This window comes from Falco rusticolus, chromosome Z (genome assembly GCF_015220075.1).
Source record: "Falco rusticolus isolate bFalRus1 chromosome Z, bFalRus1.pri, whole genome shotgun sequence".
NCBI classification, from domain to species: domain Eukaryota; kingdom Metazoa; phylum Chordata; class Aves; order Falconiformes; family Falconidae; genus Falco; species Falco rusticolus.
In genome coordinates, this window is record NC_051210.1 from 10,226,302 (window position 1) to 10,250,605 (window position 24,304).

The following is a 24,304-nucleotide window of genomic DNA, read 5'->3' on the forward strand; positions in this document are numbered from 1 at the left end:
TGTATGAAATAGGCTGGGTAGGCTGGTATGGTTAACAGTACTCTTGTGGCCTCTGATTAGGAATCTTGCATCAGCAATCGACACAGGGAAGCCAAAATGATGATTATTCAGTCACCCTTATGATCATCTTTTTATACACATGAATTATTTACATAGTACAGGGTACTTACACACTTGTTAATTAAAATCTGCTCTTTTCATTGTTATACAGGTAAGATCTCTTCAGACCATGTAGTCCTTCTAACGGCATTTATTTCACATTCATAGTTTGTTTAGTGTTATCTTTCACTGCATAAATAGAAGATCCTTCAGTGTAGAATACTTGTGTGAAAGGATTCCTTCACACTGAGAATTTCTTTTGAGAGGGAGAGAGATAGATAATCAGTTTGTTTTGAATATTGATGCCCAGAATCCCCAGGAACCCTCGAATTTTCTTTCAGCTACACCATTATGCACCTGCTCTTCCATTTTCAGAGTGGCATGCTCATTTCACCCTTTCTTAATCTTACCCATTAGTCTTTGTTCTGAGGTCCTGTGTTCCACTATAGGATAACACAGATACTAAATTAACAGAGCCTTGACTCCAGAAGAAGACTGCAAGGCTCCATTGTGATACAAATGATCAGCAACATAAATTGCTCATCACTCACTGTTCGTCACATTCTCTGAAGAGCACCAAAAATAAGACACTTATTTATAAATAGCACAGCCTGCTAGATTCCAGTGAAACTCAATTTCATATCTTCCCACCATTTTGACAGTGCATATAAATATGTAACATGTAGTTATGTGAAAGTTAGCAGTACTGCGATGTCCTCCTTGGGCATTCACAACCCTTACAGGTTTACAGCAAAAGAATAAAATGCAAATTGAGACCTGTAGTGGGATGCAGCATACCACATTATTAGCATAAGAAAGATGCTTTGTGTGACAGAGAATGGGAGCTTGTTGCCCAAATCATACTGCTCTTGTATTCCTCCCCAGAAGTACTTTAAGAGGAGAACAAAGTGAGAATTCACAGTGAATAATGCATCTAATCACAGACGATTTTTTCTGCCTGAAAACCACCTGAAATTTCTGAAACACGCATGAACAATACAAACATTAGGAATACCTGCACCCCAGAGCCTTCCAAAAAATGTATAAAAGTGCTTCCTTTTAATTCACTGCCTTTGAGTAGGGAGCGGCTTGAGTCCGGTTTTGGTTGTTTGGCTAAGCTGCATGAATATTATTTTTTTTAATCTTACGATTTTATAAACACAGGAATTGGGGGTTTACGTGGAAGCTGGAACTTGCAAATACTGCACATGTTTGGTTTTGCTATTGATTTTCTATAAGCATTTGTCCTAGTATAATTTGATTACTGGAATGTTCATGAAAAGTAAATGTTGAGGAGAACAAGAAGAGCTGAAGCCAATCATTTCATTCATTTGAGTATCTATGTGTTGTTTCTGATGCAATTGCCATCATTTAAAAAAACAAACTAATATATTTGGACTTGCTCTTCATTTAAGTGTGGCATGGCTTTGCTTAGGATGAGGAACTAGTCCAACAGCATCTGTGGCTTGTTGCTGCAATATTAAAACTATATTCATAAGAGAACTTAATACTTCTATCAACTTTAACCTTTAATTTTACCTGATTTTGCCTTATTTTCACCAAAGAGTTCTCGTCACTTAAAAATCTATAGAAAGCGATTCACTAAGACCAAGAACAATTCAGAGAATACCTCTTTTTGTGGATCCATATTATGCCAGCACTACAAGAGCAAATGCATGTCTTCTGAGAGTCATACACTTCTGTTACAATCTTATTAGAGACTAATAAGCAGCAAAATGGCTTATTATTGTCAGTAAGAGGTAGAGAAATGAGTGTGCAGTCTGACTATTGAACAGGGGACTCAAAAGGGAAATTCACTTTTCTCCAACACAGTTAAAAAGTATGAGAAAATACGCTGGGCTGAGTACTGGAATAGTTGCTGGTCTACCAGTCCAGGCATGGGGAAGTCCAGCTGAATTTCCTTCCTTTGTCAGAAGTTTCCTCTGGAAGGTTAAAAGTTGTGCAAGGCTGTAAGAATCAGCAGCATCCCATTGCCTGTCTGTAAACAACATGCTGAGTCTGTACTTGTGTTTGACCAGTTCAACATAACAATGGTGTGGTCACCATTGGAACTGTTGTGTGGTGTTGTGGCATCCATCCTTTGCAAGAGTATTAGTGGTGAGAGGAAATAACAGCCAACCCAGACAGCAAGGCCCCTGCTGTGCACAAAATCTTTTTTTGCGGAGAACTTTATTTGACCTGAGCGATGCTTCCAGTTGTGCAGGTTGGGACAGGAGACCAACGCTGCCCAGCTGCTGGAGCAATTCCCCTTGCCTTCACTGTGAGCTTGAAGTGTGTTGTTTCAGCAGCCTTCGTACCTCTTTGCCTCACTCCCTGCCCCCCTGATGCCCAGTTTAACAGTCCACGTGTGTGTCAGTCAATATGGTCAAGTATGTATCATTCTGAGAGTGGTCTCCAACCGTTGCTTACCCTTCTGAAAAGAAAAGCAAACCTTTCACAGAAGATCCTGCTTTCTCTGAGTGTCTGTCTCTCCCTTTTATTCCCACAGCTGGCTGGCTGTTTCACTCCAATTTATTAATAATACATCCTAGTGTTCTGTGTGGTGCCTGGTAAGCAGGGAGTTTTACAGACTATTTCAGTTCCCTTGCTCAGGAGGCAGAGTGCAGCCTCTGTGTCAGTGCAAAATACCAAAACAGTATTACAATGAAATTCAGAGCTCACGGTTTTTCACTTCCCTTAGTTCCATCCCAGGTCCCTGAAATATGCAGAACTATAATTTATCCTTTGGAAGACTCACCAAGATGCGCTTCCAAGTGCTAGCATCATGTAAACAGAGAAAACTGAAATGGGGAAAGAAAAAAATACACATTCATATTTCTTCAGGGAATATACATTTTTTGTGATTCTTCTGTTATAGATTCTCTCTCCCTGAAGCAGTACCGTTTCTTGCAAAGAGAGACAGCAGCTTTGATCATATGTTCTTGCCAGACTCATAGGAATGGTGGTCTGTCATCCCTTCCTTTCAGGTTGTCTGGGGGAATTAGATACTCCTCCGCAACACTTCCCCTTGTTCAGAGAGTTAAAAAGAATCATGGCGCCAAAAATAGTTTATGTGAATTCTTCGTCCTCGGGCTTGGTTCACCAGACTCTGCGGAGTCATTGCAGATTATTTGCATGGGGATGGATAGACGCAAACGTCTTGCTGAGATTAGTGAGACATGATGCTTTCGTATTTTATCACAAGCACTTATCCATGTTAATTAAACTCCTAAGGGCACGCTTCATGTTCACTGGTTCTTACCCTCTCCTTTAGGAGGATACAATCACCCACTCAAGAAGCAGAAATAGTGCATGACTAACTATGTCACGGAACAAATGATTAACACTAAGTATTTTGTGCTAGCTGTTTGCAAACAATCCACGTGCCAACAATTATGCTGAAGCAATTTTGTGAATACCTAACTCAATGTATTTTGCGTAACTCAAGACTGGCTCACAGATCATTAAATTCATAACTTCTGTCTTTCTTGTTTGTTAAATTCATAAATGTCATTATTTCTTCTGGGCCATAGAACTGGTAGTGCTAGACTCAACTGTGGTATTAATCTGCAACTGGACTGGTGAAGGCAGTGGGAAGGTGCTGTTCAAAACAGCTGCTGTGCTTGTAAGAGTTTATAAGCCACTAAGTGCAGAGGAGGGCAGTCATATGCAGGCAGATCCATTAATACATCTGATGCTTTTGGATTTGCAGCTGTGCAAAGAAAGATGCTGTTTGCCCCAGCTGCACACAGCCTACCTGCAGAGAGCTTGGTCTAGCTGCCCAAATGCATCAAAATGCTCACAGAGTTCATTATCAGGAGCTGAGGGCCTCTTTGTCAGCTGTGATCACTCGTCAGCCTTCTGCTGATGTCAGGGTTAAAGAGCTGACCTAGAGAGCATAGCATCCATAGTGTCATCACATGGGCCAGGGCAGGAAGAGCTGAGCTGTGAGAAAGAAAATGCCTTGGATGTCTCTAGGAAGCTCAAGCACAGACACGAGTTTATTGATTTTGGTTCAGAGCATTTGAGAGCCTTTTGACTCAGAAATGTGCAGCCCTAGCAGATCCTAAAGCACATAGCTCTTAAAAAATAAACTAAATAGCAACATACTTGGGTAGTTGGTGCTTTGCAATGAGTGTATGGTTTTCAGCTATCAGAGTTGTGCAAACCCTACATAACTTTAAGGAGGAGATAGATTATTTTATAAGAAGGGGTTACAGAGGCAGTGGAAATTTGGAGAAATTGCAGCAAAGAAGGTAGAGCCAGTATTGAAAAGAAAATTCAATTTGTAAAGACCTTTCCCCTCATTTCTATGCAGTGAAGTATTCTTCCCATTAATAATATCCAGCTTGTGAAATTGTTGCTGTTACTTTCATTACTTTCTCATAAAATAAGTCAACCTGTATTAACCTGCCACAACAGTTTTTTCCCTTTCCCCCTCAAGAAACACAAGGTAGCAGTACAAATCAGTTTTCACATAAGTAGATAGGATGAAGAACTTTCTTTTCAATTAAATAAATTTGGTATTTAATTCCATCACAACAGTTTGTCCAGCTACTCTTCACTACTTTTTCCTGCTTTTTAAAGTATATTAAACTTTCCCACCACTGAAGGTTTTGCTAGTAAAAGCAGTATGCTGAGTTATTTTTGTCCATATGCTGTTGAGTTTCTCATTAACAAGGGAAGGTCGTGTATTTCTTTGATGCAGTATGGATTTCCAAATTTTTTTTCAACTCTAGGCAGTTCTCAGGCAGCGCTGGGGTGCTGGGCTGTTATGCAGAACTTGTCCCCAGGCTGCGGATTGAGCACTAGCAGCACAAGAAAAAGGAGGGGAAGGCTGTAAAGCTTTAAAAAGCTCTGTGATTAGTGCTAACTTCTGGCGAGTGATGGTTGTCAGCAATATGAATCTTCAGTACAGCATGCTGTTTTTCCCAGGCTGCACAGTGACATTTAGCTTCAGCCTGTGACCAGTATCACATACTATAGTATCACTACTACAACATGGATGGACATGTTGATTAAAGCCTATGAAGTATCAGTTACCACTGGTCCACTGAGTCCAAACTCAGTACAAAGGAGGGATTAGTAAGTATCATTCGTATTTTATGGTGATTTCAAGCTCTGTTCAGTCACTTCGTTGTTGGTCTAAATGTCTGTGCGAGGTACAGAGTAAAAGAAAACTCGTAGCAAGAATCCATGCAAATGTTTATGCATAGTGGACAGGTGATGGTATTGTGCATTTTCTGTCAAGCATTTAGTTGAGAGCAGAAGATTTAGTCACAACTAGGAGCTGTAGATGTTCACCTGATGATCTTGCACATATAAATCAAAGGATGAAACAGGCATGGGTGGTGATTTTTGATACATTTTCCCAAGCCTTACCACAATACTTGCTGTAAACCACTTTCTGCTCTGTGAAGTACCTGCTACAGTTAGGGTTCATTTCATGACTTTCTACCCAGGAGTCTTTGGTAATACAGTGGATAATTAGTAAGTTGCTTATCCACTTAAAGCATGAGGAAATCACAGCATCCAGGTGCTTGCAGGCGTGGGGTCCTGCTGCGGCAAGTATCAGTGGTATGGGTAACACTAGTCTGGAAGGACAGATCAGTGCACTGTGAGCAGTGTAATGGTACAAATGCCCAAATTATTTAGCAATAACCCATAAAATAAATGACTGGCTGTTCCTTTCCACATTATCTATCTGTTGAGGCAGCTGTGTCTAGCATGGGAAGGAACAGGAGCTTTGAGCACTAGATTCTGCTTCTGGCAGAATCTTGGTATTTTCTCCAGGAGGTGTGATTTAACCTCTTTCCACCCCGCCACCCCCCTTTTTTCCTTCTGATCACTCCCTCTGTAAGAGGGTGTGAAGTATTTATCTTGCTGTAAGCCTTAAGATGGGCAGGGAGCCATTTCAGGAAGAAGCAAGAAGCCTGGCCCTGCTGCAGGGGTGATTGTGCCCCCCAGCACACTGCGGAGGGGGTTATCCCCATCTATAGAGAGGGGTTTGCTCACAAAGGGAGCAGAAGACAAGGCAGAGATTTCAAATGGGATCTCTCAGTTTCTATATTTGACAGCCAGCCAGGGCCCCTTCCTCCTCCTCCGCCTCCTCTGCCTCCTCTCCCTGTGTGCCTTGGTAACGGGCTCTGCGCAGTCACACACTTTTGTGGGTAGTTGCTATACACTTTATTGGAAACTCGAACGTTTCTGCATTTGGGGGCAGGGAATAGGTGCCTCCTGATTACAGGATCATGCCTTATTTTCTGTTTTGCATGCCCAGAAAAGCAATTTGCAAATGCTGCCACAAAACTTCTAAGTTGTACAGGGTTTGGGGGGGGTGTTGGGTTTTTGGGGGTTTTTTTGGTTGGTTGGTTGTTGGTTTTTGTTGGGGATTATTTGAATGACAATGTATTCATTCAGATTGGGAAGGAAAAATGGGGAGCAGTGGTTAAGAAATGTGCAGTGAATATAAGCACTAGATGTTGCTGCATTTTCAAAAGTCAGATTCTTGTCTTCTGTTGAAAGATAGTAAATCTGCAGCCAAGGAGCTAACAAACATCACACCTCCCAGTTTATTTATTTTTTCCTTCTGCAGCAACTGCTGGTGTTGAGTGGCACTTATCCTTGAACTATTTCTTATGCAAACAAACTGGCTCCTGCTGAGGAAAGTAGCTTCAGCACTTGGTGCAATTGGTGAAAGGTGCCCCAGCGAGGTGGGGATGCTCATACAGGACAAGATCCTCCTACTCGGCTGGCAGGGCAACATCAAACTTTGAGCAGGCATCAAGTGGCGTTTCATGGCCACTCGGGATGGCATGTCCCAGTGGATGGTCCCCTCTGTCACTTCCATGCCCCACTGCATGCAGAGTGTGTTGACTTTCCCCCCGCCCCCCATCTGCTCAGCCCCTGCCCTGAGAACCAGTTAGAACTCTTCTTTCTAATTTCCTGTCTTTCTAATTAAATCCTTGGTGTATGAAATAAGAAACCTCAAGTGAAGATGCTTAAATTATGTTTCTGATTTTAAGCCAAGTAAGTACACACAAGAATTCACCTTAGAGCCATGATTTAAATGTCTAGCCACAGAAGGATGAACTACTAACTTAATCTACCTGGCCTTATTTAATAGAGTTAAGAGATCAGTCTTTGCAAGCTTAATTCTTGGCTTGCTTTCATACAAAGAATCAATATAGAGCAAAATGCACCTATACATAAAATTTATCCTGTGAAACATGCCCAGAGCAAGGCCCAGGAGGAGAGGATGTGATGATGAGCTGTTGCTGGCTTTCTGAGGAACAGGACACAGGTCAGCATTAATTCCCCCCACTGTATATTGCCATATAGAGCTGTCATTTCAGTGACTGCTTCATGCATAACTTCATGCAGCACAACCCATGGGTATTTCTGCAGGGACTCACAGAGATGGGGAAGCTGACTTGGTCCCTGGTCATCACCCTGGAGGAGCAGGACCTGGTGCCTTGCAAGGAGAACCAGGAGTCCCACAGCAGCCAGGGCTGTCCTGTGCCTGGAGGTGCTGCCTGCAGCAGGACAGCCTGGCACTCTGCATCCTGAATGTTGTGTTATGGCACTGGCTCAGGATAAATGGAGGTTTCTTTGTTAAATTGCTGCCTCGTTCCCCATTTGTCTACAAGATCAAACGACCTAGTTTCACTCTGCTGAGCTGCGAACACCAGATAGGGTTGCACAGCCTGTTGGTGGGCACATAATCATTTGTAAAAATGAGACATCAGGGGCACAGCTACTGAGGGTGTTGGGAATGCAAATGATCAGGGAGGGTTGAAAACACTTTCAAGCCATGCTGGAATTGGACTGGTGAGTGAAAATGGCATTCCAGATTTTATTCCTTGCTGCAGGTGTTAATGGTGAATAAAATGTAATTGGATTACATGCTTCATGGGTATACCAGGTGCATATCAGAAAGGACAATAGCTGCTTTTGTAAAATGGAATCATACTTCTTTTACCTGCATAATGTGAATCACTCATCCTCATACCCCCTCTCCTTATAGTCTGCATTTTCTTCCAGAATTAATTTCTTTTTGTTCGGCCAGAATTTTGCTCATGTCTAGAAAGCTAGGTAGTACAGAAAGTGCACTCACAGCCTGTTAAACTTGTGAAAAAGTAGCATTTTCTAGTGATATACTTTAACATGTCCATCTTGCTGATGGGAAGGTAGAAGCTGCTGTAACAGGGCAAGGATGGGAATGCTGTTGCAAGAGCCCTTTATGCTGAGGAGCCTGGTAAGGGTGACATGTCAAGGAGCCTGGTGTGGAGCAATGCTTGGCAATGTGCACTGTAATTACAGCCTCTGTTGCCAAATTCTCTGTCAACTCTTGTACTGTGTTAATGGTAGTCCTCAAGAGCGAGGCATCAGAGCAAACACCACATGAAATTAACATGAGCTTTAGAAACCCTTTCTATATGTGAAGCCAAGAATTTATTGTGTAATTAAAGTCCCAGCAGTCTTACCAAAGTAGTATAATTGGTCCCAATGATGCTAACACAGGCAAATTATCCAAGTACTACAGCTCATTCTCAATAATGATACGGTTTAAATTGTCATACATGCAGTTCCTTCATCTCTTTTTTCAGATGTTAGGCTCACCCTTCTGTGGACCTCTGGGTCCCAAGTTCAGCATCATAAATCTTGAGGGAGACAGAGCAAGTGTGTGTGTTTTCAGGGGGCTGGGGTTGTTAGTGGCAAGTTGTCTGTGTCCCAAGATCTCTAAAGGGAAGACTGTTATGCTGATGGTGGGAGATTCTTCCTCCTCTGGGTTTGCTTTCGGTTACTTTTTAATGTGTGTTAATGCTATCTGCATGTTTGCTGTATTTCCTTGCCTATTCCTCATTCATTTGCAGTTCCACCTTATATCCACATTTGTAGTATCTGGTACATATTATATATTGGATATGTGTTCTTTGCTCTCCCTAAACCCAGTTTTACACAGCTCCCAAGGCTGCAATCTCCTAGTGACCAGTAGCTGACAATTGGTGAGTTGTGACTTTTAGCCCTGGCACCTCTGCTGCCATCCTGTGCTTGCAGTGTTAAGGCTTCTGCTGTCATCTTGTGGTAGTGTTTCTGGGGATCCTTGATACAACCCCGTTCATTTGTTTTTTCAACAGCCTTTGAATTGTGATTTCTTGACCATCCAAGTAACATTTTATTACTTCAGCCTGATCCCACCTATGTCATTCACGTAGGGTCATTAGTACTCGAATAGTACTCTAAAAGACTAATAAGAGTTCTTCTATTAGCAGACACACACAGAGAGTGCTCTGGTAGCTACCTAACTCACCACTGGTGTGTCATCAGAATTTCTTTACAACAGGGTCTTCCTTCATCACACCTCAGACATCAGGAGTGCCAGGATCAAGGAAGCAGATCTCAGGAAGCCCAAAATGCATGCATTGTCTGCTCACAGGTACTGGCACAGCTTTGGCTCTGCTGCTGTCAAAAGCTGGATTGCTACCTGTCCTCATGAACCAAAAGTGGGGAAAAAAGCCCTTTCCTTGTGCATTGCCCAAATAATACCTGTGAGAAATCTTGAACTGCCTGCTTTGGAGTCACTTTAAAACAGAGCCCTTCTGACTGATGGCCAGGATGGAAAAAGCACCACTGTTTGTGGGGTGTTTCTCAACAGAAAAGCACACAAACACCCCTAGACAGTCTGCTGAAGAGCTTTGAGTTAGTTGAGTGCCATGTCTCCTTAAGAGAAGAATTAGATTCTGGTAAATGTTATTTGCCAACTGTTCAGGCTTATAGTGGCATTCAGAAGAATCCCAAAAAGATACACCCCTGTGGAACGGCAAGTGTGGGAAGACTTGTAAAGGGATAGCTGCAGCACACCACCAGGTGAGAAATCCTGCTCACAAATTTGACAGTCTGGATGAGGCCAGCCTAAGAAAATGTGTTACTGGGAAATGGCATTAGAAAGAAAACCTGGGGTAGAGGTAGCCAAGATCTCCTTGCTTTTGCTAGCAAGTACTCACTGACTTGTGACAACCTTATTCCCGTAACAGTGTTGAGCTTCTAGAAAATAATACTGTGCTGTAACAAATTTTCCATTGTGGGTAACAGTCACACTCAGTATCTCTTGGAATCTTACCCAAACATTTGCAGGGGCTTTGTTACCAGTTACAAAACTGTAGCACTTGGGGGCAAGAGTCACAGACATGGACCTGCCCCACCTCTTTCTCCCTTTTTGAGTGTACCATGGAGCAGAGATTGTGCTCTAGAGTTTTGCATTGGCATTTTAATGATGGAGGAAAGCCTGTCAAGGAGAATTAATGCAGCTCCCCCTGATCTATTTGTATTAGCAATCACCTGTCTTTTTTTAACTATAATGATAAATTTTAGGGAAGGAAACTACTTTGGCTCTTGGCATCTGTATGAAATACTTTTTGACAAACTTTAGATGTTTGTTGGATTTTATTTTTTTCCTCCTGGAGCAAAGAACACCTTGAAGTTTTTGAAGCAGTATTACTTATGATAATTTTAAGTGGCTATGAAGATAAATAATGGGTCTTACTTTCCAAGAACAGCTGAAAGTTCGTATTTCATGTTGCCTCTTTGACCTTGTAGAGAGCTGTGCATATTCAGATTAGTTTGGAGTATTTGTATGTAGGCATTAGAGATGCTAAGCAACCTCAAGCCATGACTCTCTGGTTTAACAAGGCAAATAATTTTCAGGACAGACTAAGCCAAGACTTAAGTTAATCTAACTCTTGTGGTTTTGTGGTTTTTAGAATCAACAGTCAGTGCCTTTTTAAGATCTGCTTGTAAGTGTTGCTTGGATGGATTCCAGGCTTCTTTTGCTACAGGACTCAGAGTAACTCTGGCTAGCCTAAGATTGCTTTGCTGTCTCAGAAGCTTTTAAACCATCTGCAAAAATACCCTTTAGTGTGTGGACCTAGGCTGTTTCAAATTATGGTCTTGGTCAAACAGGTGTTTATGTGGATACAGGTGCACAAGACAAGAAAAAGAGAAATTCATGAAGTTGTCCTCCTCTTTTTAGGCCAAAGCAGGTCTGGGATTTTCTCCCCTAGAGAACCAAGAGTCTGCTAAATCGCAGAAGAAAAGTACTACTCCTATTTTTAATCATGCTGCAGCTTAAACAGATGCTTAAGTATTTTGCTGGATAAAGGCTTAGGAGCCAAATCTAATGCTTACTGACGTCCATGACAAGGCTTAGTGGGTTTAAGTGGAACCAGGCAAGAGCCCAGGAGCAGTGCAACGCCCAGGTCCAGCTCCCAGTGCTCTTCACAGGGGAGCGGAGGGATGCATGCCTGCCCTGCGTGGCGCTTGAATCTCTGCAGGAGCTGCAGAATGGATTTTGAGAAGAAAACCAGGATGCTTCACCCTCCACTGTGGGAACCTGTGGGTCCATAGCCTCTGGGCTGCAGTCTCCACTGAGGTCAGAGCAGGTTTCTCGCTGCAGTCTGGAGGTGGACACGCTGAAGCACACCTTCCCTCTGTTGCTGCTAGGTGGGCCTCACAGCAACTGGGATGCAGTATGATGGGCAGCTCAGCAGCTGGTTGGGAAGGCTGGCAGGACCTCTCCATCCGATGTACTTCCTATGGTCTGTCAGCTGCCAACACAACATCCGCCTTGAATATTAAAAAAAATACAGTAACATTTTATATCACCTTTTTTCATGGCATGAAATGAAGAAACAATAGGTGTGCCTGTAGACTTTAAGGAACTTGGTTTTAAGCCTCAATTTTCTAATTTCAACCATGGAAGAAAGAGCTTCCCAGTTTTTGAAGCTGTGACATCAGCTTGCTCACAGCTGCCATTTAGCTCTGTTTGTAAAGCTGTGAGTACCCACAGTTGCACTGTAAGCCAGAAGGCACTTTTTTTTCCTTCAGTGGAGCTTTCGCTGATGTAATTATATAGCCTGTCTTCTTTTTTGTGTTTCTTATCATAAATACATATTTGAGCACTGCCTTTGCCCCCAAGAATAAAAGGAATAAATTTTCTGTGTATTACGTACTTTTACACAGTTAGCAAAAGAACATTCACATGTATGCTTTTAACTCTGCTAATGAAGCTATCATAATGTCAAATAAAATGTCATGGTGGGCATACCTAATTAGCATTACAAATTTGCTTGAAGGGGTAAATGGCCAGATCCTTCCAGCCCAGCTCCAGGCATTCGTGCTTGCAAGATTTACAAGGGCTAAGGATGGGTCTACAGACTACTGAAATGGAAGCTTGAAAAATATTGCATTAATGAAATGCTAATCGTGTTTCAGTTGTTAAATGAGCCTGCTATCTCAGGTGTCTCAGGCAATGAAACTGTAAAACTGCTCTGGTTGGGATGCAAAATGCAAGTAAGTTGTTACACTCTGCTGATGTACAGGAGTGAAACACATCAGACCACGTAGAGCTTAATATTCCATGAATGGCTTGGTCCAAAGTCCACTGAAAGTCAGTGGAAAGACTGTTGACATCTGATCTGAAGGTGATTTATCAGAAATTAAGGATTCTAGGCCTGTTCTTTACCCAGTAAACACTGAAGTCAGTTGATCATGGCTGGTTTTAAAACAGGAGCCAATGGCGTACAATAAAAAATTAAGCTCTCCTAGACATAGGAAATGTTCTTGCTAGTGTGCATTTACATAATGTATGTAATGTAAATGCAATACACTTTGTAAATACAAACACATTATTAAAAATAGATCACAATTAACATTATTCAAATTAGGTTTAAATGTGTGTATTTTGACAAAAAAACTAATGTAAGTCATATAATCTTTAATGACAGCTTAAATTCAAATGTAAACAAAGCAAGTGAATTTCTGTATCAGTTCTAATTGACAGTTTAACTGAAATAGTCAAACTTTACAAATTTCCAGAGTGAGGTAATGAAGGAGTTTGCCTAAGAACTTAAATAAGGATGGATGGGCATAGTTCAACACACTGATATTATCTTATAGATCTTATGTTCCATGATAAGTAGAAAGTTAGACACACCTAAACTATCGCTGCAGTTGTCAAAAGGCTTTGCTATGAAATTGTGCTGTCTCAGTGATTGCTACTGAATGACCAATTAAACAATTTTCAGAAGTTCCTCATTTAAAAAGCAGTAGTTTATTTTAAATTAAGACAAATCAAAAATCTGTAAAAGCATTAAGAACACGGTAATATCAAAGGTTGTATACTGAGATGTGACTTTGGTGTAAATTTGTCAGAGCTTATATGTTCAACTGCATCCTACAAATGACAAATAAACCTTTCAAAATAAAATTAAGAAGGTATTAAATCCAAACATCTCCACATCCTTTCTTAAAAGGATCTTGTTTTGCATATAAAACCAGTGAAGTCAACCAACCACTCTCTAGATGAGACCACAGAGAGCTCTTTTGGTTGAGATGTGTAACAATGAGGCTCATCAGAGTGCCTTCCCTGAGTTGCAGTACGAAGCAGACATTAATGGCTGTTCCTCCCCAACGTCTAAAGCATAGTGGGATAAGAATTATCTTAAAGTTAAGCAGAAGATAAATGCCTAGTGACAGAATTTTAGGTATAGTCTTGTATCAGAAAAATTTTGAAGACAAGGTTTGCAGTCCCAATACAATTGATAAAAAGAGACCAATTTTGCTACATTTTTAGGGCTGAACATTTACCTTTCAAGCACATTAGCAGGGAATTTAGCAACTGATAAATTGCAGTGGTGGTGAAGTGCTTACGTAGATGCGCCTGTGGAGTTTTGAAAGTGATAGCTGAAGCGCCGATGGTTTTGCACCAAGAAGCACTTTTCAACACAGGCTCAGTCTAAGCCAGGTTATCCCAAATCCATCTCTGTTCAGTGAGGAGCAGTGCCTCAATACAAGAACAGTCTGTTGGACCACACTGACACATCCAGGTATGTTGCACATAATACAGGGACTGACACTAGAGCTTCTGAAGTCTAAGCCTGCAGCTGCAGTGCTATGGGAGAGTCCAGCCTTGCACCTGAGAATACCAGGTCAGATGCAAAATGCCTTCGCCTGCACTGCTAAAGAAAATTATGTCCAGTTTTCTGACCCACAGGCAGAGTTTCACTTTATCTAGACTGTATGTGTTTGGTGCTGTTTGCTCTGGGACTGGTGTAATGCCCAGTGGCCCTAAGGTATAATTTTTTGTGGTTTCTGTCTCTTTTATCAGTTCAAAATGTTTTAATTCAGGGAGAACTGTGCTGTAGACAAGAAGAAGTGGTCTTGCATATGTGGAACTGTGCATATGCACTGTGTGTTTAGCATGAGGATGTAGAAGTCTTCAAAGATCTAAACCCGCTGCATAAGACAGAAAGCCAGTTGTCATGCAGTCTTATCCATACTGCCTACTGGGGGTGATTCCCAAAATGTGCCAGGATCCAAACTGCCAGTGCATGGTGTGAGAAAGCCAATTGACATGTGCCAAGACCAGACCAGGGACAAACTAAGCAGTACAAATGCTGAAGTTTGGTTGCTGGGGCTGTTTTATTCAACAGTGGACACCGCTGTTAAGGCAGACTTTGGTCACTCATCAGTGCATGGTTGTTTTTCTGCATCTGGTAGATATTTTTTCCGTATACTTGTGTCTGTATGATAATAGCTATAGTACTATGTTTGGGCTGTTATACTTCTGAATATACTGAAGACATTTGCTTTTCCTTATACAGCTATGATCAGGTTGTGTGGTGTCGTTAATACATGCAAAATATTCTACGTATACTGAATAACTAATTTCTTCTATAACACTCAAATTAACTAAGCCAGCAGACTTGTAAATTTTCGCTGATTGGGGGCAGATCATCATGTAAAATATTCATACTTTTACTTGATCTGGGACAGAGAGGACACAAGGAAAATCCTTTCTCTCTTCTATTTGCAGTGAGAGACAAACTAGAGTTATTAATTTACCTGATGGTCTCATAACCTCAGAAAAAAAGTTTGTTGTGATTTCGTTTGCAGAGATTAATTTATTAAAATCAGCTTTCTAAACCCAGATACTATAAACAATGCTCTTTTTTTTTTTCTTTTTTTGGAACTAATCATGTATTTTAATTAGTAAGCAATGTTTTCCAGCTTAGAACTGAAAAGTCTGCACAGCTTAGCTTCTGCATTCAGTAACTTGTCCTTTACCAAAGAGTGTGTCTTGTTGGCAGTACATGATGTGTATCAATTGTTGACAGTGCTTTCTTTAATTAGCTTATTCATGTGGATGTGTAAAAAAAGGCCACAGATGCCAAATGCAAGAGATAACAAAAAGAGCTAAGAGCATCTTCAATTACAGTATTCTCTTTATCAAGCTCTGAGTGTAAATTATCTGCTCTGGAAAACAGATGACGAGTTCATGTAACTGCAAATTAACACAATAAAACCTTGCTGCTTATGAACAGGGTTTAGCTCTTCAGGTGTGTGGGTTTTTTCCATTCCACCCCTTATATCTGTATTGGAGAGCCCAGGGTTTTATTTTAGTAAAACTAGTGTAAATTGAGCATTATCATATTATTGCAAATCTCAAATGACATTTTTAAGATCCAGACAAACTGGAGACTATAATGAACAGTAAAATACTATCAGAATCAAAATGACAGCATTTTATACCAACTTCAAACACAGTAAAGGTGTGATTCCTCTTTTATATTATACATGTTAACTACTGAAAACATAAGAGAATGAAGAACAGACCTTAAGTGTTTAGTAACTTATTGGATAGAAAGATAAAATTCAGGTACTTGTATAGGGTAAGATAAAATTTGAGGGGGCATGAATACAGACAGATGTTAACATAAGGTCACAACAAAGATCTCAAAGCAAAAGTTACACTGAAACAGGCATTGTAATTCACAGTTTTTGAACAGCCTCATGGCTGGAATCAAATGCCAATGTAAAGTAAAGTAACATTTTAGCAAAGCCACACTGAAGACTGTCAAGTTCTTGGGTGAAACCAAAAGTTGGAACAGTATATAAGCTAGCTGAAGGCCTGATAGAAACATTTTGGTAGAGTGGAGAGTTATTTTGTAGCAAAATGCTAGCAATTGCTTGGAGTCTTTAATTTTCCTTATAAAATCTGCAGATAAAATTTAACTTTATTTTTGGGACCACAGGGAAGGGAGAGAAATAAAAGTAAGGGAAAAGTATTTATGAATCAAATAATAAGGAAGGAAAAATTTTTTACCTTAAGAGAACTGATAAATTAGCCTCACATCCTTTCTCCTTTTCTGGAAAAGATAAAGCTAAGGGCAGTGGTGTTGGGAAATGTAATGGGTTAATTTCTGTTACATCATCAACAACGTGGAATAAATTAGTATGGAATGCATATTTATGGAATACTTTCCAGCTCAGAAACCAGAGTCTGCGTATCTTAGTCTCTTGTGCTTTCAGTAACTTGTCCTTTACCAAAGAATCAGTCTTCTCATGTTTTATTGGCAGTACATGGTGTACATTGATTGTAGACTGTGATCTGTTTAATTAGGTTACTCATGTGTCTGTGTAAAGAAAGCCCTTAACTACCAAAATAAAAGGTAATAAAAAGAACTGAAAGCTCTTCTTTATTTTTCTTATTGTTTACTAGAGAACTTGTCAGCATCCATTGAATTTGAACATTAACACAAGGACTGAACCTGAACAGTAAGGGCATGCCTTGTCATACCTTTGTTAGGAAGCACGATAATCTTTGCTGGAGAATGGCAAAAAGTCCCAACAGTACAAATGGATTGACAGAAATACAAATTCTTGGAAAGAGACTCATTAGTGCCTACTAAAGTTTACTCAAATTCTGGCCAAAGAAGCCCATGAATCACAGTCCGTTCAAGCTGTGTGGGTGTAAGTTTCCCTTTTTCTCACACAGTTCTCTTGGTTGATAGGTGATTACTTTGAACTTAATGAGTGAATAAAAAATACGCAAAGTCATTAACTTTGGGTCCAGTATATTTCTGATCAGTTGTCTTTCATATTTTTAACTACAGAATCCCCTTCACCTGCAGATGAGTTTAGAAAACTCGCTGAGTTCTGATGCTGATGTCACTTTCTCGATCCTTGCAATGAACAACTGGTATAATTTCAGCCTGATGCTATGCCAGGAGGAGTGGAACATCACAGATTTTCTCTTCCTCACAGAACACAGCTCCAAGTTCCACCTGGGATCCATTATAAACATCACAGCAAACCTCACTTCAGCCAGTGACCTTCTGAACTACTTACAGTTCTACCTGGACAGCATCAAAGACACAACATCTACCATGGTGATGTTTGGATGTGACATGGAAAAAACACGGAGGATTTTTGAAATAACTACCCAGTTTGGTGTGATGCCTCCAGAACTTCACTGGATTATTGGGGATTCACAGAATGTGGAAGAACTGAGGACAGAAGGTTTGCCACTCGGTCTCATCGCACATGGCAAGACAACACAGTCAGTCTTTGAGCATTATGTACAGGATGCAATGGAGCTGGTGGCAAGAGCTGTAGCAGCAGCCACCATGATTCAACCTGAACTAGCTCTTATTCCAAGTACAATGAATTGCATGGACACGGATGAAAGGAATATCACTTCAGGGCAGTATTTATCGAAGTAAGTGTTTCCTTTTTTTTCTTTTTGTGGCTAATATTTGTGGTATACAAGAAAAACAATTTCACCATCACCACCGCCATTCCCATTGGCTTAGCTACCATGCTAACCATCCCTCATACACAAATTTGTTTCAATATTTCCTCCTGCCTTACTACTTCTGGGCAAGTAATGAACTTAGCCTTTTAGCCACAGAAGGAGATTAAGACAGCTGTAGGAGGCACTGTTCCACAGAAGTAGAGATCAGATAGTAAACACAGGCAAGGTTACGGACTGTGCTCTGGAAGTATCTTGTATTTGTGTTTATGCATGTTAGATTGAAAGGTCAGGGCTAATGTCATGTTCTCTGAGGTTTTGAGATACTTGGGAGAATGCAAAACACAGTAAGAATATTTGCACTACCCAAGCAATCAGGGAGTATAAAAGCAGACGTGTAGCCTGTGCTAGTGCGCTTCCATGGAAAAGAAACAAAAAAGATGCACCTCTGACCACCTCATAGGCCACTGCTGCTGGTGAGAGCAGTCAAAAACCAGGAAGTGCTCCTCTGTTGCTTGGTGTGGGAGCGTCCTCTTCCAGCTTCTGCTAAAACTGTTGCTGTAGGCCACTGCATGTCACTGTACTGAAGTTATTTCCAAAAAATGCTTGGGGATTTGCATCTAGAAATATTCCGAGTTTTAACATGGAGAGGAAAAATTGCATGGTTCTCTTTGAAAATGAACAAGAAGGTCTTTGCTAAGTGTGAATTCATCAGCTGGTTTACATCCAGTGACTGTTCCATGTTTTCCCCCCATTACGTCTGATTTTGTTGAATGGAGTTAGGATAAAAGTTCGTGAAGTATCTTTTCAAGGTTTTTTTTAATTTTATCTGAACTGTGACTTCACAATAGTATGGTAATGGCATTGCTCAAAGCACAGCCATCTGAGAACCTAAGAGTTCCTTAGCCAGCACTTGTTCATAGCTCAGGGGTCAAAACCCCCCTGTTTCCGAAGAGTGAAACAAGGCTTGGGAATAAATACTGCACTGGCTTGCAGTATCCCCACTGACTTGTGATATGAATTTTGTCTCATTATTCTGGGTATTTTAACTATATCAGGCCCAAGTTCCTGAAAAGTAAAACTCAGCAAGGGCCTTCTTAAAGTAACAAATATTTGAGGACAGTAGTTTTATGAACAGACTTCATGAGGGTTAAGGAAGGGACAAATAAAAAGGAAGGCAAAATTAAAGCTCTTAAAAGTATTCTTGCAAAATATTTCTTTATCATTGCTTTCTACTATTAGCTCTGTCATGAACAGTGGCTGCTATAACTTGTATTTTGGGAGACAATATGCAATTTCACATCTATGAAATGTCTTGTCCCTTCATCTCAGTAAAGGTATTGTGGAAAAGAAAAAAGGATCATATGCTTAGCATTTTTTTCTCTAGGCACCTGCTTGTGGACCCTGTTAAAGACAAAATAACACACCAGATAAACCCTTGTCCTGAATCACTGCAGCTGGTTTTGTAGTGCACCAGTGAGACATACCTGATGGCCAGTACTGAGGTGTTTGAGTTAGCAACATAACTATTAACTCTGAGTGGTACTAGTAATTTCTCAGGTGTGAAGCACTGATGAGTAGCTTAACTGGGACCAGCCTCATCCGTTTTACGAATGGGGATATAGAAGACACGCTGGCATAGAACCTCACCTCCCTTCACTGCAGTGTGTAGTTAAACAGCAGTCCCACAAGCTGCGACCATGGACACCTGAGCTTTCATTGACAACACTCCACTCACGTTGTCTGTGCAGACATTTACATGCCACCCAGGAGCAGAATAATGATTATGAACAAGACTGAGATCTGGGCAAAGCATGCTTTTATTTATATGGGTATGGATATAGATGTACAAACCCCTGAAGATTATACTGTTGTAAGTCTCAGTCCTTCATTCCTCTTGTGATGAAATTGATTCCCTGATCTGTTCCTGCCTGCTCATGGGAGCATCCTTGTCGACAGAACAAGGTTAGAATTTCAAAGCCTCATCTTTGTCTTATAGTTTTAAGTAGTCTTACAGCTTTACTAGTCTTAAAGCTTTAACTCTGCTTCTTGGGTAGTTTCAGCAGCCTGCTATTTGCTTGCCTATTCCAGTTCTTGCCTCCAGTAAACTTTCCAAGAAAGATGTGGAATGACCAAGCCATCAAGCCTGGAAGAAAATGAAATCATTTAATTAGATCATTCTTAATAGTACTAAAAAGATACCAGTGCTATGGTAGTATGGTAGTACTGCTAGAGCTCTAATGAGTAGTTCATACAACAAAGCACACGAAAAACACAAAAAGCTGAACTGAGCAAATGACACACTTTGGACTCATTGGTCAAACTGAAGTGACACGAGTGAAGCTTTGATGCAGCTATCACACCCTGTTGGTGTGATCATCAGCTCACACACATTGGCATAGCATTAAGGAAATCCATTCAGCCGTCAGACTGGAGGGCCTGGCCTTTCACGTTCTGAAATTTGTACACACCGTCTTTCCACACAAATCTGTCAGTTGCTGTGCTGAAAAGGTATTGCTCAGATATTGCCAATGTGTCTGTGCAATACTTAGCACTTGCAATTCCCAGATATTCGCACTAGAGATTGCTGGCTTAAATAATGTAGCCAGATTGTTTTACCTCTTTCCTAAAGTTACTGAGAGAAGGGAATTTTTACTTGAAGTCCAGGGCGTGAATTTCACTAGTGCTGCGTACAGCATATGCAAATGATTAGCAGCCATAGCCACTCATGTATAAAAACAAAGTATTGTTAGAATGTGTCTCCCACATGGTTTCCCTCATTTATTTTGATTCATGTCCTGTGAGTATGAAAAATATACAACATGCAAATCAGCTGCAAAAGTAAGCCACTAGCTTGATACGGTAGCGAAGCCATACATTTAAATGCTACCAAATCTCTCAGGTCACCGCTTCTAACACAATTCAGCACAGGACAGGTACAGAGGGCTCTATTCACCCACATGGGCACACTTGCACATGCACATGGTCAGAGAACACCGTGCATAAATTCCACTGTTCTCATTCCACCTGCAGAAAATAAATCTAATGCATTATTCCATAGCTTCCTCTCCTCCCGAAGCACCTGGTCTGCAGCATTCTGATATCCAAGTTGTACTGTAGTAGCAATGTGGGGCCAAATTCATCAGAACTTCACTAGCTAATTCCATCTGAGAACTCGTCTTCCTCAGTTTTGGCATTTTGTGAACTGTTAATGCTATTTTCTACACTTGAACAATTATTTCAAAATTTTACATACAGATCCATCCACACATGGAGTGGTTTTACTGTTACCGTTGTAGTGATGGCTTCAGCATATAAGCCCAACAAGGCTTGTAAGGAAGAAAGTGCACACTTTTTAACAAAGGCTGAGGAGGAGAGATAAAAATCAGATAAGTTTATCAGCACATAAACCTTTCTTTAGTGCTTAAGATTGCCTTCCCTATAAATTTTGCCTTGATAGTGTTTCCATACACAAATAGGCAAATAACACTGTCAAATATGAAACACAGGGTAGGAGGAAAGAACTAGTCAACAGTGGCAGACACCACTGGTTAATGAAGTTATGGTATCATTTAGCCAGGACTAGACTAAATGGTAAAGGATTTCAAAAAAGAGAACCACCTTCATGCATCTGTCCCATTTATGAACACCTATATGTGTGTTTTCAGGCATAATTTTCTGCCCCAAGTTAACACATGTGTAGATCAATTGGTTTTGACAGCATTAGCTATGTCATCTTTCTCCAAACTCAACCTGCTCAAAATAGACTGCATAAGAAGAATTTTGAAGCCATCTCAGAGAATGCTGCCACACACATTACCGCACTGAAAACTATATTATTTAATTCCATAAATTAACCTTTGTTGAGAACAAAACCTGGTACTATCTTGAGACATTCACAGTCCAGAGTTCTAACTGCTGAAACTCCATCAAAAATCACCAGAAGTGTCAAAACTAAGGGTAGAGGCTGGGCATGAGTATGCATGCACACACACTTGCTGTGGATTTATCCTTTTCAAATCAATTTGAGGTTCTTTTTTATCGACTCTAAATATTGATAAACAATTAACACTCCTTAAAGTTTATGTCTTGCTTATTGAGGCTGGAATGACAGCTATAGCCTTTATACTTCCTTCAATACTTGCTTTCATCCAATTTCAGAACTAATGTGAGGTGTTATATTCTACTATGACAGCTAAACAGTCTGTCTTCGGAATGCCTCTTAGTGAAAAATACGTGCCTGACTTACACCATATTAGCAGCAATTTAACTCAGTGTTTTTTTTAATGGAACCACCATGCTAAGATTTCTACAGCCCCTGCAAAATGCATAGCAGCTTTAATATTAACAGAGTGCAGTTCAGCTTGTCATGGAGTTTACAAAAAAGATTTTCTCCTTATAACACTTATTTCCTGCTCAGTTGCCTGCTCCTTTATCCATGTCATTTTAGCCTCTTTGATAGTGACTTACCAGAAGCTAAATTCAATATACAGGGAGGACAACTACTAGCAAACATTGCCACTCAGTACAAAGGAATAGTAAAAGCCCGGAAATCTCAATGCAAAGTGTTCAGCGCAAAACTGGCACACTTCATGAGATCTGCTACAATATCAAAGTTGCACTTTTAAAAACATTATTTCTGCACATATTTTTAACAAACTTTTTTTTCTTTTTTCTTTTTTTTTTTTTTTTTTTTGTAAGAATTAAATTTGACTGTCCTAGGGCAACATTTTGCATTGAGTCCCTTTCTTCATTCTGAAGTGGCTAACAGTGATTTACCAATGCCAAATTTACATTTTTGAATCTAGATAGGTTTACTTCAGAGTGCTTGAAAGGTGTTGACAGCACTTCAGTAGCCTCTCATCTGTAAGCTAAATCTTTCTGAGATTATAGGATTTTTCTTGAAAGGACATTTCAAACATAATTCGCATTCTTCCATTTTCATACATATTTTCATCTAGGAAAATGACTATAAATCTGGTGACTTCACCTGAGAACTAACCTATGTTTTGTTAATGTACAAAGCAAAGAGAACTGAAAAAAATTGGTGTTCTCTCATGCATTTTTTTCTAGTAAGTAAAACAATTTTTTTCCTGAAGAGTTTTAATCTACATTAGGTAAGAAATGTAGGAAAGCGTTCCCAAGTGCTTTAGTCATAAATAAGTTGCTTGTTCGTTGTGCCATAGGAAAGCTATCAACGATCCAGGTGTTCAACATCATCCCCAATCTATTCTCTTAAACATAAATTTGTGGTGTCTGCATATACTTCAGTATGATGACTTAAGCTGTCTGCTTCTGATTACTCTGCTTTCTCCCTCGAACAGGTTCTTAGCCAACACAACTTTTGATGGTCTCAGTGGCCACATTAAGGTGAAAGGCTCCTCCATCGTCAGCTCAGAAAACAATTTCTTCATCTGGAATCTGCAGCACGACCCTGTCGGGAACCCGATGTGGACTCGTCTGGGGAGCTGGCAAGAAGGGAAGATAATCATGGACTATGGGATATGGCCAGAACAGGCCCAGAGACATAAAAATCATATGCAGCACCCCACCCGGCTGCACCTCAGAGTAGTAACTCTCATTGAGCATCCATTTGTCTTTACAAGAGATGTAGATGATGAAGGTCTTTGCCCAGCAGGGCAGCTGTGCCTGGATCCTCTGACCAATGATTCAGCCGTGCTGGATAACCTGTTTGAAACCCTTCAAGGAGGGAATGACACTGTTCCCATTGAGCTGAAGAAGTGCTGCTATGGCTACTGCATTGACCTGCTGGAGAAGCTAGCTGAGGATATGAATTTTGATTTTGACTTGTACATTGTTGGTGATGGAAAATACGGAGCCTGGAAGAATGGCCACTGGACAGGGCTGGTGGGAGATCTTCTTGCTGGCACAGCTCATATGGCAGTGACGTCATTTAGCATTAACACTGCCCGAAGCCAGGTGATTGATTTTACCAGCCCTTTTTTTTCAACCAGCTTGGGCATCTTGGTAAGGACCAGAGACACAGCAGCTCCTATTGGAGCCTTTATGTGGCCACTTCACTGGACTATGTGGCTGGGGATATTTGTCGCTCTCCACATCACAGCTATATTCCTCACTTTATATGAATGGAAAAGTCCTTTTGGGATGACCCCCAAGGGAAGGAACAGGAACAAAGTCTTCTCTTTCTCCTCTGCTCTGAACGTCTGCTACGCGATCTTGTTTGGAAGAACAGCTGCCATCAAACCCCCCAAGTGCTGGACTGGAAGGTTTTTAATGAATCTGTGGGCTATTTTCTGTCTGTTTTGTTTGTCCACGTATACAGCCAACCTAGCTGCTGTCATGGTAGGAGAGAAAATCTATGAAGAACTTTCTGGAATACATGACCCAAAGGTAAATCATGTCTGTTGTTATTAACTCAGCCTTTTCTTCTTCCCTGTCAGAATTCACTGCTGCGTAATTTACGGTTTCTAATGGAATCAGAAAGCAACCTGTGTGCAGAACAGCAGCTGCACTACAAATGGTTACCACTTGATGGCACTGCAGCAGAACAGTTCAGCGACAGGATCTTTAACAACTGTAGAAGTGGGGGCGGATCTCAAAGATTGAGGGTGAGGAGGAAGGTGAAGAATT

General features: G+C 40.7%; 1 protein-coding gene across 2 annotated transcripts in view; it reads left to right on the top strand.

Moving 5' to 3' along the window:
* The window catches only part of GRIN3A (glutamate ionotropic receptor NMDA type subunit 3A), a 72,362-nt gene that overhangs the window by 11,900 nt on the left and 36,158 nt on the right, over positions 1 to 24,304 (top strand). For both annotated transcript variants that reach the window (XM_037373284.1, XM_037373283.1), the window contains exons 2-3: positions 17,055 to 17,659; positions 23,017 to 24,064. In XM_037373284.1, the coding sequence (XP_037229181.1) occupies positions 17,055 to 17,659; positions 23,017 to 24,064 (1,653 nt within the window). The remainder of the gene's footprint in view (positions 1 to 17,054; positions 17,660 to 23,016; positions 24,065 to 24,304) is intronic.